At 41.5% G+C, this 17,161-nt stretch overlaps 3 protein-coding genes across 30 annotated transcripts in view; 1 reads left to right on the top strand and 2 right to left on the bottom strand.

Moving 5' to 3' along the window:
* Window positions 1-3,572, bottom strand: part of LOC120819774 (rho GTPase-activating protein 44) — a 42,897-nt gene extending 39,325 nt beyond the window's left edge. For 22 of the 23 annotated variants that reach the window (XM_078102904.1, XM_078102892.1, XM_078102903.1 and 19 more), the window contains exon 1: window positions 3,214-3,562. In XM_078102904.1, the coding sequence (XP_077959030.1) occupies window positions 3,214-3,266 (53 nt within the window). In that variant the 5' untranslated portion in view covers window positions 3,267-3,562. Of the gene's footprint in view, window positions 1-3,213 lie in introns of all 23 variants that reach the window. The other variant, XM_078102910.1, reaches the window with a different exon arrangement.
* A 1,489-nt stretch (window positions 3,573-5,061) lies between these two features.
* LOC120811737 (uncharacterized) lies at window positions 5,062-12,105 on the bottom strand. 6 transcript variants are annotated; one of them, XM_078102957.1, is made up of 10 exons: window positions 11,853-12,105; window positions 10,542-10,638; window positions 10,183-10,332; window positions 9,698-9,903; window positions 9,406-9,542; window positions 9,176-9,269; window positions 8,618-8,947; window positions 8,250-8,412; window positions 8,049-8,176; window positions 5,062-7,920 (listed from the first exon to the last, which is right to left on the bottom strand). In XM_078102957.1, the coding sequence occupies exons 2-10, from the start codon at window positions 10,633-10,635 to the stop codon at window positions 7,579-7,581; spliced, it is 1,644 nt and encodes a 547-aa protein (XP_077959083.1). In that variant the 5' UTR covers window positions 10,636-10,638; window positions 11,853-12,105; the 3' UTR covers window positions 5,062-7,578. The 6 variants fall into 6 exon arrangements, with proteins under 6 accessions (XP_077959083.1, XP_077959085.1, XP_077959084.1 ...); XM_078102959.1 differs by having other exon boundaries at window positions 8,049-8,166; window positions 11,853-11,996; XM_078102962.1 differs by having other exon boundaries at window positions 7,783-7,920; window positions 8,049-8,135; window positions 11,853-11,996.
* Window positions 12,106-12,319: 214 nt separating this feature from the next.
* Window positions 12,320-17,155, top strand: stx4 (syntaxin 4). The gene is made up of 10 exons (XM_040176421.2): window positions 12,320-12,678; window positions 13,030-13,134; window positions 13,606-13,705; window positions 13,787-13,861; window positions 13,934-14,004; window positions 14,141-14,249; window positions 14,689-14,762; window positions 15,078-15,215; window positions 15,312-15,422; window positions 16,188-17,155. The coding sequence occupies exons 1-10, from the start codon at window positions 12,649-12,651 to the stop codon at window positions 16,266-16,268; spliced, it is 894 nt and encodes a 297-aa protein (XP_040032355.2). The 5' UTR covers window positions 12,320-12,648; the 3' UTR covers window positions 16,269-17,155.
* Window positions 17,156-17,161: the final 6 nt, after the last annotated feature.

Here is a 17,161-nt window from a genome sequence, read left to right on the forward strand (position 1 = left end):
CCAGGTTTCATCTAGTTAACTAACGTTGCAGTGGCCATTTGTCCTACAAATCTTTAAATCAAAGGCCACCGGCTGCACCTACTGTTTGTTTTTGTCACGCAGCAGGAGAGCGTATTGTCCAGGCAATCGGTTCCTTTTGTTCAGATTTTATTTCAACAAACACATACAATTGGCTTGGCTGCCTTCCTTTGCAGTGCTCTGGCTCGCTGGTAAGAAACTATGTCACCCAGATGCATGCTGGTCCAGGACCTGGCTACGCACTTAGATAACCCCCAGGTGCCCACAGTATTACCCAATTATTTAGTGGTCCAATTACCCAAAACAATGAACCAAAACTACACATACTTAGTGACAAAATGATTAAACCAAATACAAAAGCTATCTTAATACTATGTCAACAAACAATAATATTGAAGAATAAATAACTAAATAATAGCTCTGACAAACGTTATCACTGCAATATAAAACACACTAAAAGAAGCAAACTGATTATTGTTCATACTTCCTACAAAGCGCCAAATACTTATCAAACCGGTCGACTAACTGTCTTGTTTGGTTTGTTGTTCATTGTTCTTAAATCTGTGGCACATGAGAAACCTGCAGGACGAACCAGGTGACATCCGAGGTCACAGGAGGAATATCATCAGTTACCTGCATGGCAGCAGTTCAACTCTCGCCGGTCTAAATATGACTAATCGCCCAGCTGTTTCTCTGCTTATGATACAGGCTAGAACTCATTACTGGGATGTTCCGCCTCGCTGGGCCACGGTGCACCGGCTCAGATGAGGGGAACAAGCACACACACACACACAAAGAAAACACAATTTCATGTTTGTACTCACGAATAACGGGTTGGTTTTATCTGTTAACGTGCAGCTTCTGTCCCTTCCAACGCCATTGAGTCATAATTTGTTATTTTTACATTCATATATTACAGGTTTTTTTAATTCTAATAGGTAATTGTCCTTCGAGGATTTCTGATTCTTCCGCCAGGTCCACTCCGCTGGGAATTAGCTTGCAGCGATATCTTCTCTCATCGATTACTATCAGCAGGCCGAGTGTGGCCGAGCGAGCCACACAACGGCTCATTGCAAAAATCCTTCCGGCGTGCCGCAGTCGTTGGTTACCACCGTCGACCAGAGCAAAATTAACCCGGTCAGGGTGCACTTAAATCACCTCGGCGATGGATGCTCTACAGGCAACCTGGAGCAAATTATTCAGGCTGCCAATCAACCTGTCCTCTGTTCTGACAGGTCCCCTCGAAGATCAACACTGATTGTGTTTTGATTTTATGCAAAAACTAAACAACTCCTTGATACTTAATTGCCAAAGTTGCCATGTTGACGCACAAAGTGGACTTTCCGAGGGGAGTTGACAAATGGCAGGAGAGACAAAGACCTAACGACACCATTTGAGCAGTAAACGGCTGCACCTTCAAATGCGAATCCTCCCTGCATACAAACAAATTGCCCTGCAGGCTCAAAAGGAAACAACACAAGTTACTTCCCGATGTAACAAAAGAGGCCCAGCTTGTTTTCTCAAACTATGGGAGACAAAACGGGTCATGTAGGTTTTGACCGTTTTATTTGCTGTGCCTCAGGTCCCGGCTGAGAGATTAACAAACTCAGGGGAACGGACACACTGATAAGAACTAAATCACATAAACCCTAAGCACATTAATCTAAAGCATTCTCACATTTGCATAATATCTGATTGCAACTCCGTGTGCTCAGGATTTACGGGGATTAATCACTTCTACACTCATCAGCCGTGACGTGTCACCGTGTTTAGACGGTTAAGTATTTGAAGAGAACCTGGTCTTTGACTTTCTGAATAAAACTACGAGGAAGCATTCTCAAACGACCCTGAATCTGACAATCTGATCTATTACAGATACATATTGAATATCAGTCGAAAGCTGTGGCAATATATTATTTTGACTGACATTCATGCGTGCAGGAAATCAGAGAAAGACACTAAGATACCATTAAGGACATAGAAGAAATAACATCTATAACCTTGAGCATTAATTTTAACTCATGTTATCATAATCTACTGGAGTTCACCAGGGCTCCATTGTTGGTCCTCTTTTGTATGAACTTTTTCAATGCCTCCATTAAGACAGATTCTGCAGAGATAATGTAAATCCCCTGTCATACATGTCATCTGAATGCAACCAGTTGGAAACCGAGAATAATGTTCCATTCCCTCTCTGTGAGAGGTTGTGACCACGCTTCCTCTACAGCTAAAACTAACTGAACTGAAATCATTTAAAAATGTTTACAGATTACCGCGTGGAGCTCAGATTCGTCTTGAATCCATGTCCTCGAATACCAAAGACTAAGCCATAATCCTCTGGAAATAAATCTACATTAAATTGATAACGCTGTTGCGATACAATAATCTGCCAACGGCACTTTTCCTGCTGCAAGTCATATGAGATGATTGACACCACTCTCACGCATTGATGCTAAATATGAAGCTTAATTGGAGAAAGGGGACAGTTAGCTTAGCATTAAACAGCTAGCTTGGCTCTGTCCCGGATACACAGTCCACCTATCGACATCTCTAAAGCTCTAAAAGAGGGAATCTGGCAAGCAACTCAAATAAAGCAGGTAACAAAAGCACCTTCACCTGAAGTTATTCCTTTTGACAAAAACGTCTTCATGCTTTTATTTCCATACACAAGACAAACACATCCTCAACGAGTAACTTCCTTTGTGAACGCCTCGCCAGGGGATGAATGGGGATGGCTGCCTTCTTTCCCTACCACATTTCATCCCCTGCACCTGAATCAAACACTCCGTGTCAAACAGTGACGCGCTTTCCTGATTAGAGGAACAAAACAAACGCATCGGAGGAGCGCCGCTGCTCGGGTACCACGTCGGCTGCCTCCTCATCGCGGTGCGGACACGCTCCTCCCCTGATGGGCTCGACCATTCTCTCACGGACACACACACACACACACACACACACACACACACACACACACACACACACACACACACACACACACACACACACACACGTCGCTCAACACCGCCACTGTGACCTCCACTGACAGCTCACGCGTTCTCCAAATTAAATGAATAAAAGAAGCGCCGTCGGTTGCCGCGTTGCCGCGTTGCCGCCGTGTCGAGTCACAGCCAATTAAGTTAAAAATGCGCCACATCGTGCGATGCGGACGCGCGTGCGGTGGACGCGGTCTCTTACCTGCCCACAGTTTGGTTGGCGAGCTGTCTCATCCGGTTGAACTGCTTCTTCATCTTGTGTTTTTCTGCGTTACCAGCGGGCGGTAGAGCCTCTCCGCATATCTCATCGATGTGGAGAATAAAAGTCAGATGTGCGCGCTGGTCTACGGCCGCCGAGGAGGGTCAGTCTCTAAACCTCCACCTCCTTAAACATCCACGCTTTGAGCTGGAGATGTCCTCATATTTTGAGCCGATGCCTGTCTCCGTCCTCCACGTCGCTCCGCCGCTCCAGAGATGCTGGACCGATTTCTTCCACTCCTCCTCTCCCACGAACACTGACAGCTCTCACCCGACACGACGTCCCTTGCCCCGGTGCACTGTGGGAAACGTAGTTTTGTTAATGTCTGACGTTGGGCAATTCCAGAAGAACAAAGACGGGTTTTTTTCCCCCCACAACATTTAAAAAAAAAAAAAAAGATGTATATATATGTATAGTTATCAAAATATATATGTATATATATATATATCAGTCATTAATGCTTAATATATATATATCCTTTATTAATGCTTTTTGTCAGAAAGGCAGTACTTTAAAATATTTTAGTGATCTCGAGAACCATTTATTTTCGAACTACGACAAAAGAATTGAGGAAAAGGCAAATTAATATCAGAATTTCAAATGTTCTGTCGATGTGTGAGATGTGTGAGGCCCTGTTATTGTGTTGTTGTTTTTTTACTTTACATAAAATCTATTAAATGTTGGTCAAAAATAACCATGCAATGTAATTACAGATTAAGGGCGGCATGTTTTCCATTTTACAGTCAGAGCAGAGCCCCCTAAAGTGGCCCCAACTCAAGTAGCAGGTATATCAAATAGTAAGAATGAAATAATAAATATTTACTATTACCCCTTAAGAAGTATACGAATCCTTCAAAGCATCCAAAGAAGAAACGTTGCTTTAATTGAATAACTTTCAATACTGAGGCTGTTCCCTATTGAAGGGGTCACGAGTCGACAATGATTTTTTTCAGGAAGACAATAAGGATTTAAGCGATTCTTTAATATACACACTGAGAATAGTTATATGTAATAGGCCAATTTTTAGCCAACGAAAAGCAAATGTCAGTAGACCTAAATAGTCATGAGGACATGACATTATCCATAAAATCCGTATTGCTCGTGTGATTTTCCATCATCGGCCTCCGGCTTGATGACAGAGTTTAAGAGAACAGCGATGTCGTAGACATAAAGTGTGAACCTTAGATTCACTGGACGTGATGTTTGGTGCGACGATTCAGTTCAAGCAGGCAAAGAGCATCATCTTGTGGCTGTCAGGGTCAATTAGAGGAAATTCCCGCGTAGCTTCCACTTATTTCCGATGAAAGAGCAGCAGTGATGACACCACTGCCTGCGGCCGAAAGTGCCTGCAGGCTTCATAGGGAGAAATAAATGAAGTATTTCACATTAACTTGAAAGTTGATACACAGCAAAATGGACAGACTCAAATTAACACTATTGTAGTTAATTTTAACACTTTTAAAGTGTCCCATGGGGTCCACACTACACAGTGTCAATGTAACACTTTTTAAAGTGTTGCCATTTTAACACTGTTATAGAGTTAATTTTAACTCTTATATAGTTGAAATTTAACAATACTCAAGCGTTAGTTTCTCAACACCAGTGGGTAGTGTTAGAAATTAATACTCATCGGAGTCATTAATTAACTCTTATAGTGTGATGTGCATACTATAAAAGGAGTTGCCCCATTAACACTATAAAGTGTTATTGCTGCCCCCCCCCCGCCCCCCCACACCAAAAAAAAATCTCTAAATGAAATGTCAATAATTAGAAATACGAATGACAAGTTCACTACTTTAACATTTTTATTTCTTCAAATGCATCAACATTACCAAATCTTTTTTCATTGCTGTACATTTATCTAAATGTAACAATAAGGCACTATGTATGCTCTTTGACTATTGTCATTAGAGCATTGCTTGTCAAATGGTCTAAAATAAGTCAGTGCCTTCACAGATATGACAGAAAACACATTCATTTGGTCTTCTATACAGTATGCACTAAAGTGGTCATCATAGTACATTGTTTGTACATTACAGGATATTATGAAAGCATGCTGTTCATGTATTATAATATCACAGATCTTTTTGAACACAGGAAGATCATCGGTACATCCAGTGCATAAGTACAACCCAACCTGGTACTCAGTACCGTAATATCTGACCCACCTTGTACTTGTAACATTTGAACAGGCATCCAAATGTAATGTCTCACTAATTTCTTTCCCACCTTGCAAGTTGCAGATGTTTTTGGATGATGTAGGACCAAATTCAAACCTTCTAAAGCAATAATTTTCATAGTTAAATGCCAATTGACGCTGATGTTGTTTCACTAATGATTTAGTGAGATTCTTAAAATTTTTGCCACATCTTTTGAAAAAATTGTGTTTAGCTTAAAATTGCATGCACCACATATGGATAAGAGGGCCAATTTTTTGTATGCATCTAGGATAGTGTACCATCAAGTGGTGCTTGGGAATCAACCTCTTGTCAGGAAACAATGCTTTGAACAGAGTATGGTGATCACAGATCAGATGTTTCAAGTAGCATATCATTCCATCAGTTATGGTGTAGGAAAACACTATATTGACAATCTGGATCAAAAGCAGCAGAAAGTTCCAGTAACTGTTATTCTTTTCAATGACATCACCAAACATTAGTGGAGCGTTACGCAGGAGACACCATGACTGGATGGCATTCAAACCTAGATCTTTGCTCTTATCATCCATTTTTATCCCACTTGGTTTGTTTCTACGCTCCGTGTAACCATAATTAAAGCTCTGTATCCTGTTTGACAATGTGTTCAAAGAGATATAGCCCTGTTTAACAAGGTACTCAAAATTCAGCTTTAGTTCGTACTGTACTACACCCTCCAGCAGATTGTGCATTATGTCAACAGCATAGTTGTCAGTGCAATGGAAATACTGTAAGGAGTTGAGCACACATGACTTTTTAACACCATATATTGACCGCAGTTCAGGATTTTCATTTAGTGCCTTACAATGTTCAGTATAAAGCTCTTTGGAACGGATAATTAACCCAGGATGATCTTCAGTAAATATAGATTGAATTTCTTGCTTACTGATTAAACAAAATCTACAGAAATGGGTTGCACTGAATGATTCCACAAACCCCAACAAGCCATTTAAAGCCAAATTATCTCCCGTTACTTGAATAACTGAGCCAAACAATGGTTGTTCAAAAGAAGGAAGCTTTAAGCCTTTGGTTTCTAAAAATTTCAGATCATCAATAAGAGGCTTTAGTATCACATCAAAACCATATTTTTTCAGATCTTCAGAATGAAACAGAGCTGCCAGATGTACATTCATCAGTACTGAGTTACACTTGGGTGGAAGATTTTTTAAAGTAAAGTAGACACAACCTAGTTTGTGGATCCCCTTTTTGGAACCGAGAGGGTTAGCCGTTTCAAAGTCATCGTAATATAGTAGAATCTGTAGTGCATGTTTTTGCTGTGAGAACAGGGCATGGTTTTGGCAATATGACCCATCATTGATGTCTTTGTAAATGCCATTTTCACTCTGTTTGTCCCGTAGAAAGCTTTCTCTTACTTGGTCATTTTTGAATATGGATTTAAGTGTACTCAGAATGGGTACATACGTACACTTGTCCGTTACAGGAATCTCATTGTATACCCCTGTTATTCTATCTCTGCGCAAATCCAGCCTCACACCAAGGACACATTCTTTAGGTTCAACTATTTCCCATTTTTCATTATAATATTTACGCCTTTTTGACTCTGTGTTTAATGCTGTAAAAGGATTACCTAATTGATCAAAACAATTATCTATTCTGGATCCTGGAGTGTCTGAACTTGTATTTTCAGAAGATATTGTTTTAAGAACAGCATTTTTTGCCTCACTTTTAACATCATTGACAACTTCTTCCATTGAACAAACAATCGTTTGGACAGCACTTTCAGAGAGACCTGATGCTTGCAAATGCGCAACAATTGATCCACACATTGACGATAGTTGACTTGTATCAACAGAGCTTTCTGACTTTTGCAAAGTGGCAACAACATTTGGGGAATCACTTGAACATTCCGCCTCACATTCTCGCTGAGTAGAAACATCATGAACAATATCAATCTCTTGATCAACCTGACTATGCACCTTGGTGAGGTGCTTTCGGAAGCCACTATAAGTACAAAATGATAATGGGCAATGGAGCTCTCCACATTTTAAACGCAACTTTTTGCCAGGATATAAACCATGTTGGAATTTTAAATGTTGGCAAAGAACCACACACGTTTTGTGGTGTGTTTTACAGACAAAACACATGAACATCTTCAAGGCTGTTTATCGGTTACAGCACTTCGCTGCAGCAGTCGTGCTCGGAGTTCTTTAACACGCGGGCTCTCCTTTGCTCTTCCGACATCGATGTTGTATATAGTGGTTTGGATGAATGTGTAAAAATTACAAAGAGCTTCGTCATATGAGAGACTGAAGACGTAGTGAGCTTTGAACAGTTCATCAAAAGCTGCTACTGATGTGTGTGCCTTGCACGGGATTGGTTTTCGGTCGATAATAAGGTAGAACCTTTGGATATTCTTCTTTTGCTCACCGATGCAAAGGAGGAACGGTTGTCTTGCGTCGACACTCTCAAGGAAGGTAGTAATACTGGCTCCTTCCTGTAGGTCAGTTAGGAGACATAAATTACTATAACATCTTGATCACATTTCTGCAGATATACAGAGCAAAACTGTCTCAGAATCCCAACATCTATTCAGGGATTCTTGGTGTAGGAACTTTTGCATACCTTAAGATATCTAACAAGATGGCTGGTTGCTTGAGCTGAACTGATCTTGGCAGTTTTTTTCTGGCCCCTTGAAGTTGGAGGGAGTAGCTGCAGCAGCAAAAGGATTGAAGACATATCACTGTCCCATCCTAAAGGCATAAAAAATGTATTTATTTAGTATAACACTGAAATATATATTTAAACAAAACTTTTTATACTGACCATTGTTCTCTTCAGACTCAAATTCAGTTGCCGACAGCAACTCATCCATATTCGTTGCAGTCTTGCAGTCTGTGATGATGTTTGGCTTGAAGAAAGTTGACCACTTGGACAGGAACTTCTGAGACACTTCGTCACCAAACATCATTGAGAAATCCTGGTCGATCTACAAACAAGGAAAACAATATTTTAATATACAGGTTCAAGCATACATGACAAAATGAATGAAAGGTCAAATACTGAAATGGAAGATTGAAAAGAAGATTAAAGAGATTATAGTATAGTGCAGACAGATATTATATTGTCCTGCACTGGACTATATTACTGTTCTACACAGGACAACTACAACCAAAGCAAAAGAGTTTTCTTACCAATCCAGGTACATCAAGAAAACGAGGGAACACATCCAGGACTGAAGATGATGCATCATCCCCAACCATCTTCTGTCGATACTGGAAAGTCGCTCTCATCTTCTCTTTGACCACAGATTCATCGCTGGAATGTCTTATTGTAGATATCGCCTCCCTGCACTCCTCACCAAATAGCTGTTGGCAGGTTGACAGAGATTCTCGCCTGGTTTTTGGACCATCCTGAAGAACGGTCTTGGAACGACCCCGCAAGCCAGCAAAGGTGTTGCGTTGAACCGTCTTGATCCTCCATGAAATGAAGCCGGTATTACCCTCAGGATCATAGTAGTGTTCCTTTTTAAAGAAAGACCCAAACAGAGGCATCTCATGCTTCAATTTAAGAATAAGTTACTCAACACAAAAATTGTAGACAGTGAATAGACTGCAAAACATTTTAAAAAACAGGTTGAAAATGCAAGGGTGAGCAACCTACAAAAACTCATCTGAAACAAGATGAGTACAAACTAGAAAAGTGAAGAAGATATTGAAATCACACTGATTTGGTTTTCAGATATAACTTACATATCCAAGTTTGGAGAATGGATCACGGAGGTATGGAAAAAGAGTCACAATTCCCAGTGCATAATTGGTCCTTACACTTGACGGTGGAACCCTCCTTTAAAAATAAGTCATAGTTTACTTTTAAGCATGTATGTTTTGTAAGAATAAATACACCTTTACCACTTATACAGAACAGCATTATTTAGCTACAACACATGACATGACATAACCAAGTGACTTGCAATTCTTACCCATGTAGCTCTACCATATCTGCAACCAGGATGTTCACCATTTGTTTACGGGTCGCATCAGTTAGTGTTTTAGTCTTGTCATACTCATTGAAGACTTCTTCACCCTTTGGATTGGCCCTCAGAACACCCTCAACCATCTGCCAAGAAATATTACATTGTTATGGCACGCTTACGGTAATTTAGTGTTTTTTTTTTAAAGAATTTAACTTTTCTAATGACATTACTTGATACTGCGAATACATTTACAAAAAAACCTAATTTAGGATTTCAAATGCATTTATTCAAAGCTTACCTGTTTTGCTTCATTCTGGTCCATTAACCCTGTTGGGTTCCTCCTTTTTCTTGTGGACTCCAGAATAACGGTGGAATCAGATGAATGGGATAAAGCTGGGGATAGTGCAGTCTGTGCCACTACCAAGGATGAATGGGATGAAGTTGGGGACAGCGATGTCAATACAGAGGAGGATGCTTGATCTGCAACCAGCTCAACATCCAGATCTACAAAATGGCAGACAGAACAAAGACAATTAACATGTACCTATCAGTAACAAAACAATCTCAATCTTAAATAAAGCATTTAAAAAGTACTAAGCATATTATATTCTTCCTTAATTACTACCCAGTGATAGATCATATGTATTTAAGACAATGATCAGTAGTATATCAAATTATAGCATAGGTTGAGGTCTCTCAAAAATATATTTCCGACAAAACACTGTGCTTTCTACTTGACGTTGTCTGTGATACCTCATCAAACCCCAGCCTTCACATCCTTACCCATTACTGGTAAAGGGACCTTGAAGGTCAGGACACCCGACTTGACAAGCTCATCAAAGATATCTCCATCCACCTCTGTTCCTGACATATCTGTGATGGTGAACTGGCCCTCACTGAAGCTGTCTGGCTGCAGACTAAACTTGTCGTTCACTAGAAGAATAAAAAGTATTAGTATAAAGCAATAACAATATGAATTAGGCATGGAGATTTTTTTCATGTTTGGACAAAGCCATTTTGGTCATTAATATGCTAATAACACTAGTACTTTTGACCTCTTTATTCAGATAATTTTTAAATTGAATGTTCAACTACAGTGAGAACAGTAATGAATGCAAAATATATAGCCATAAACTACAAACCTTCTTGAAGGAACATATCAAATTGAAAAAATCCATCAGTCTCTGGAATTTTCACGTATTTTAGGACCCCTCCAATCTCCACTTTAGCCAACATTTCCTGTAAAATGATAAAGAATAAGACAGATTAAAACAAGTCCAAATAGGAGCCAGTCATGCCTCTCTAAAACAAGTTTTTAGCACATGAAAACAACATGAATTAGCACAGAAATAGTAGTCTTTGATCAAAGCCGATTAAATTTCCACTTGTCCAGCAGCTCTTTAGCTGAGTCAGTCGGTAAAATAAAAATACCCACGTGCGCTTGTTTTAGGCATTATCATAAAACACCAGCAGAAAAGAACAGCTTAGCTAACCTCAGCACGAAGCAGAGCTGCAGAGCTTTAACGTGTAATTCTGCCTAACGTTAGTCAAACTGCAGTTTCTATGCACTTGCGCTCTTGTCAATGTCAATTTAATGCATTTAGCATGGAATAAATGCATTCGATTGTGAAGAGCTTTGCACGCGCTGTAACTGGTGGCGTCAGGGCTCTCAAGTGTTACCCACACATCGTATTTCTCACGCTGAAAAAAAAGACCGCGCTGGCTCCCCTCCAACCTTCCCGACGGTGTCTGTAACCGTAACCGCTGCACGTAGTGTCCACGCCCGGTCAGCCGTAGCGTTCAGTCCTCCCCGCCCCCCCCCCCCCCCCTCTTCAAAACTTGAGCCCTGCGCGTTGAGTAACTATAAGCACAGTAAAACGTATTTGAGAAAAGAGTCCTTCAGATTAACTTTCCGATAGTAACTTTATATTAACTACCCACACTTCTGATAATCAAAATGTAATTTAGATATACATATACCCAGTCCTCTATGAGAATATTTGCTTCCATGCAGCTAAGACGTGGGAACCGGTTCTGGCTCTTAGCTAGCCAGCTAACTAGCATTTTTTTATTTGAAAGAATGTTGGCATTACTAAAGTACCGTCACATAACTTAACGTTACATTGCCAAACTCTAAACACTCAACAGGAATTCAATTCTATTTTGCTCACAGCCAGACTCGATAGACCAATAATCAGAAAACGTGTGAAAGTAGAAGAAAAAAAATCTTGCTAACGTTAGCTTGCCAGTTACCGTAGCCTACAGTAGTTTGTCCGCTCTGGGCGTAGGTTACGGTTGCTAGCTAGCTGACATTAGCCTGGCTGGAGTAAAGGCGGCAGCATAACAGTTAACCTACATTACAGCGGCTATAAATGTATTACTAATGTCTAAATATATGTCCATCTGTATATAATAATAGCACTCATTAGGTTATCTAATTAACTGTTACTTACCGACACAATGCAACACGTTTTCTTCAATTTTGAACAAACTGTCCTCGAAAACGTTGTGCTGCTCGTTGCTCCAGTTGAGTTGTGCAGGTAAATTACTTGAATCCCGCCAGATTGTTGCTCTCACGAGATTATTGTTCGCGCGATGCCAGAGGGTAGTCACTCCTTACACCCGAGCTGAGAGACTGACGACCCATAGAGTTGGTTTCACAATAACAGTAATAACACTCCATTTTGACACCAACTCTTTTGTGGTGCAGTGTGAAATCAAACAGATTTAACAACATACAGATTTAGATCAATTCCAAATAGAGTTCGATTGACTCTATCTTTATCAACACCAGAAATTTAACTCTGCTCAATTTGCTGTGTATGTACATACAGTACCAATCAAAAGTTACAAAGTCACGTTCTCATTGAATTGAATGAAAATATGTATCCAAACTGTTGACTGGTGCTGTACATATTGTGACACAAACTGTGTGTATGAAAGTGTTGAATAAAACCGTATCGTAAGTTAATAACCATACTTATATTAGACATCTTTGAGGTGTCGTTACTCGCTGCTGCCACAGAGGTCGCCAGCGAGTCGGCGCTCCATGTTTGGGGCGCAGCAGACGAAGAAGAAGAAGAAGCGTTGGGACCGGAGTTTCTTGTTGAATGACATTTTCTTTTCTTAAATTCGTTTCTCTGCTTTGAGGAACCGCTCGCCGCACTCACGTGCAGGGTCGCGAGTTTTTTGTCACATCTGGACCGGCTGCTTCTCCCCCTCCCCTACTCCCCCCTTGGAAAATAAAAGATGCGGGACCGAACTAAAGAATTAGGAAACGTGAGTTTCACCATAAAACAGGCTGGCGTTAGCATTAGCGCGCTAGTCGGCTAACTTAGCTAGTAGAGTTCGTTCAGCATGTCGACCAGTGGCCGCTAACTTTTAAGTGCTCGGCTGCGACAAACCTTGACGAAGAAAGTGAACGACTCAACGTGGTTAAAAACAACAAAGTTTATACATACAACTTTAGCGAGACACTTCTCTGCACTTCCGTTTCAGCCGTGTCTTCCTAAAGGAGACGGCAGGCCGGTGATAAGGGCTGCAGGAGCATTTCAATGTGTGTGTGTGTGTGTGTGTGTGTGTGTGTGTGTGTGTGTGTGTGTATAACGTTATATTGTCTTGACTTTGCAGAAGGCAGAGGATTCAGACGAGGACGAGGAGGCAAAACCACTTATGGTCAAACCGGGAACCTCTTCGGCCAAAGAGGACAAGGAGAACGATGCCTTCTTCAAGAAGGTGACGTCTATGTTGATAATGGTGTTGTTTGGGTGACTTGATCTCATCTTTATTTTGCAGGGAAATAAGTGCTATTTTTATGTTGAACTTCATTATTGTTTACATTGTTAAAGTGAGGAAAACCCCAAATAGAGGAAATGGTCATGTGGATTTAATCTAAATGAATTACTTTATACATCTCTGTTAACCTCAGTGTCCTCAGAGCAAAGCTGTTCTCAACCGTCCACTCAAGTGTGAATATTCGTAACTTCTCTTTTATGATAATCGATAAAAGATGACTTCACAAGTTTGCTTTTTTTGTCCCACCGGCGTCTTCTGGCAAAATGTAATAATTCAAATGACATTAAACGGACAAATAGTAATTGTCCGTAACCGGAGAATGTTTGGCCTTTTTGTTTACTTGATCAAAAAAAACAACTTTTTATTTATATAATAACTTTTTATCAACTTGTTAAAAAACTACAAATACAGGTACAGGAAATCCACGAGGGTCTGCAGAACCTCAAACAGATGGTGTCAAAACTGGAGAACATACAAAAGACCGTGCTCGGGGTACCGGTGCCCGACGAGAGTGAGTACGGTTGTTGAGACTCGAGCATTCATCACATCTATAAAGAGTGTGCTGCCCTTCTGTGATGTTCTCCATGCTCAGGTATGAAGAAAGAGCTGCAGACTCTCCGAGAGGAGATCAAAACGTTAGCGAGTCAGATCCAGAGGAAGCTCAAGAGTGAGTATTGGTGGTCGTCTTTATTTTGGGTTTTGTGTACGTGAGCCTCACGTAGCTTTCATCTTTCCACAGGTATTGAACTGAAGAAGGGAGACGAGGACGACAAATACGTCCCCATAAACACCCGGATGCAGCGGACCCAGGTCAGACATCACTTATTCACTGGATTTTAAATCCCCCCTTGTCAGACCGTTTGTGAAAATCAAACCGAGCGGCGTGAAGCCAGTTTTATGCCGTCGATTTATTACGCAAAGTGAGCTTAACGTCCCGTCCCTGCAGCACGGCGTCCTGTCGAAGGAGTTTGTGGAGCTGATGGGTCACTGCAGCACCATACAGTCCCAGTACCGGGACCGCAACGTGGAGAGGATACGGAGGCAGCTGAAAATCAGTGAGTAGAAGGGCGAGGCTTCAGGTCCTCCTCCTCCTCCCCTGCTGAGTGAATCACTTCCTCCTCAGAGCCTCGTGACCGCATCCACATGCCCCTTTCTACTAAACGCGCTTCACTTTAAAAAACCCACGTTTAAAGCACTGTAATTCAAAAAATATGCTAGGAAGCAACTACATTATAATATGTTATAAACCAGGAATGAAATGTTTAAATACTGCCAATGGCCGTTAAACTGGAGGGTCAAAGTTGAGTTTTTATAGTAGTAGAGCTGCAACTATTAGTTTAAAGCTATTATTTAGAACGGAATGAATCACCTTTTTATGTTGATAATTGGTGAACGTCAAGGAAAGATGGTTGGGAGAATTCCTGACGATTTAGGAGGGGGAAAAGGGATCGGGTCAGCATCCATAACTCCGATATGACGTACTTCTCTTTCCAGCTGGGTGCAACGTGACTGAAGAGGAGCTGGACACGATGCTGGAGAGTGGCCAGACAAATGTTTTCACCCAAAACGTGAGTACGTGAAGGAGGAGGGAAGAAACCGTCGTCACGGCGATGTAGGTAACGGCCCACAACACGGCAATCTCACGGCTGCACTTTGTTGTTGTTTTTGTGATGCGTGACGGCTCTGCTGTGTTTCTCTAATCGCTTAAAAAAACTGGACGACAGAGTTGGTAAGCAGAGCCCATTATCTTGATTTACACCACGCCACCCGTCAGAGGGAAGTGTCGTACTTCCTCCGCCACCGTTCTTAGAGGAGACCACGCGACCGGCCGATCAGTCTATTGATCACAAAGCAGCTGATGGACTCCTCCGTGTGACCCTCAGCTCCTGAACGACGCCCAGGCCACCAAGACCGCTCTGAACGAGATCGAGTCGCGGCACGACGAGATCGTGAAGCTGGAGCAGAGCATCAGAGACCTGCACTCCATGTTCCAGTACCTGGCCATGGAGGTGGAGGCTCAGGTGAGGAGAGGAGGGTCGCGGCGCGGCTGTGAAATAGCTCAAGGCTTTCGTTGCCGGGGGTTACCAGCGTCGTCTGATTCTGAAGTTTTCTTTCAGGGAGAGATGGTGAACCGGATCGAAAATAACATCATGGAGGCGTCCGACTACGTGGAGAAAGCGAAGATCAACACCGAGAAGGCCGTCACTTATCATCAGAAAGCACGAAAGGTAACGGTCCTCTGTCCCCTCAAAGTGGGAGGTCGCGGCTTCATCACTAACCCGAAACAATGTCTTTACATCCTCAAAAGGGGGCCTCCTTTGTCGTAAAGCAGCACTTCACCCACTAAAACACCTTTTGTGTAGAAATGACTGACCAAAAGGCCGTGATGGACGAGGGGTCTTAAATATGAATGTGAGCTGGATAAAATCGACTCGGGCTGGATTTAAACAGTCCTTTTGACTTAGTAGTGCAAGTGGCTCTCTAAGTAAAGGAGCTTCAATGCTTCCCTGCCTAGCTCCTTTAGCATAGGAACCACTGGCCCATCCTGTACCAAAGGAAAGTAGATAATTCCTTGTGGCGGCAATATTTAAACTTAGCCGCTGCCGCCCGACGTCACTGACATGCGTCTCCTGTCGCATCAGAACTACGTAGCTTAGTGAAAGTCGTCCGATTCCCTAAACACCGCTGTTGTCTTTTCCTAACTCCTCATGACTTCTCCTAACCATCTTTCCTTGACCCTATGACGTTTTCCACAGAGGTCAAGGAGTAGTGGTTAGGAAGCCATTTCTTTTTAAATCATCAATCGTCAAAAACTTTCTCAGTTTGATTCTCTATTCAGCCGCGAGGCAACTTTCTCTTTTAGTGTTTGAAGTGTAATATATATGACAAACAATCGTGGTATGATTTTAGATATCTGTTGAGGCTCTCAGCTTGCCACATCAACTACTTATTGATCCTTGTGTGTTGAATCTTTCTTCTTTCTCCCATCGCAGAAGAAGCTCTGGATAGCGATCTGCTTGGGCATCCTCATCCTCATCCTAGTCATCTCATTGCTCTCAGTCTTCGGCGTCTAACACCAGGCCTCCTGAGCAGATGGCTGTAGACGTGTGGGGAAGAAAATCCACTTTATGTAAATAACGTCATCCCACGGGATGATCGGACATCATCCTTCCGCTGTTCCATATTCGTCGTCCTCTAACGGGCCTTTTTTCTTTTTAAAAGAACAAATGTGCCGTGACATCAGGTAGCTTCGCCTCCTACATACAAAATAAAATGAGGAACGAAGTGCCCTTGATATAAGCACAATGCAGTATGGCCTGATCGTATTGTACTCAGGAAGCAGTGTCTCGTTACATCGTTATTTCCGGATTAGAGGCGCCAATAGCAATTTCTTTTATAGCCAAGCATACTAATATAAATTGTACATAACCTCGCATTGCTGATTAAGAAATTAGTCATGCATTTTTCTAAAACGTGAAAGATATTTTAAACTTCCTACATGGAACAAATGTAAAGAAGTTATGTTTAGCCACACTCTTATTTTACACAAGTGGCTCAGCACTGGATGAATAAAAGGCTCTTGTATTCATATTTATGATTTAAACCATTTGTGAGCTGCTGCAACCTCACACGCCTTATACCATGACGTTCTGAACAAGGGAAGGAGTGCGTTTCTGCCTCGGTTACGCTAAAGACGATCTTTCTTCACACTGCTTGTTACGTTTGATTATGTGGGGTTGGAACCCCGGAGCAAGTGATGTATTGTCGTGTAAAGAAAACCAAAACTTGTCATTAGATTCTGTCCTTTGGAAGTAAAAAGTTGACTTATCTGTAATATTACACTTGTTGATTTTTGCATCACCCATTTTATCAGTGACTTGTATGATTAGTTAATACAAATGTGTCCCATCTTTTACAGTATTTTGCACCACTAATAAACAAGCTGCATCACAATGAAAAATGGCAC

The sequence above is a fragment of the Gasterosteus aculeatus genome, chromosome 5 (assembly GCF_964276395.1).
Source record: "Gasterosteus aculeatus chromosome 5, fGasAcu3.hap1.1, whole genome shotgun sequence".
NCBI classification, from domain to species: Eukaryota; Metazoa; Chordata; class Actinopteri; order Perciformes; family Gasterosteidae; genus Gasterosteus; species Gasterosteus aculeatus.

Coding starts and splice junctions, on each gene's coding strand:
- stx4 (XM_040176421.2), top strand. CDS start 12,649: ATGCGGGACCGAACTAAAGAATTAGGAAAC. Junction 12,679..13,029: donor GAACTAAAGAATTAGGAAAC/GTGAGTTTCACC, acceptor TTGACTTTGCAG/AAGGCAGAGGATTCAGACGA. Junction 13,135..13,605: donor ACGATGCCTTCTTCAAGAAG/GTGACGTCTATG, acceptor CTACAAATACAG/GTACAGGAAATCCACGAGGG.
- LOC120811737 (XM_078102957.1), bottom strand. CDS start 10,635: ATGTTGGCTAAAGTGGAGATTGGAGGGGTCCTAAAATACGTGAAAATT. Junction 9,543..9,697: donor ACCAGAATGAAGCAAAACAG/GTAAGCTTTGAA, acceptor ATTTCTTGGCAG/ATGGTTGAGGGTGTTCTGAG. Junction 8,948..9,175: donor CATTCTCCAAACTTGGATAT/GTAAGTTATATC, acceptor TTCTTTAAAAAG/GAACACTACTATGATCCTGA.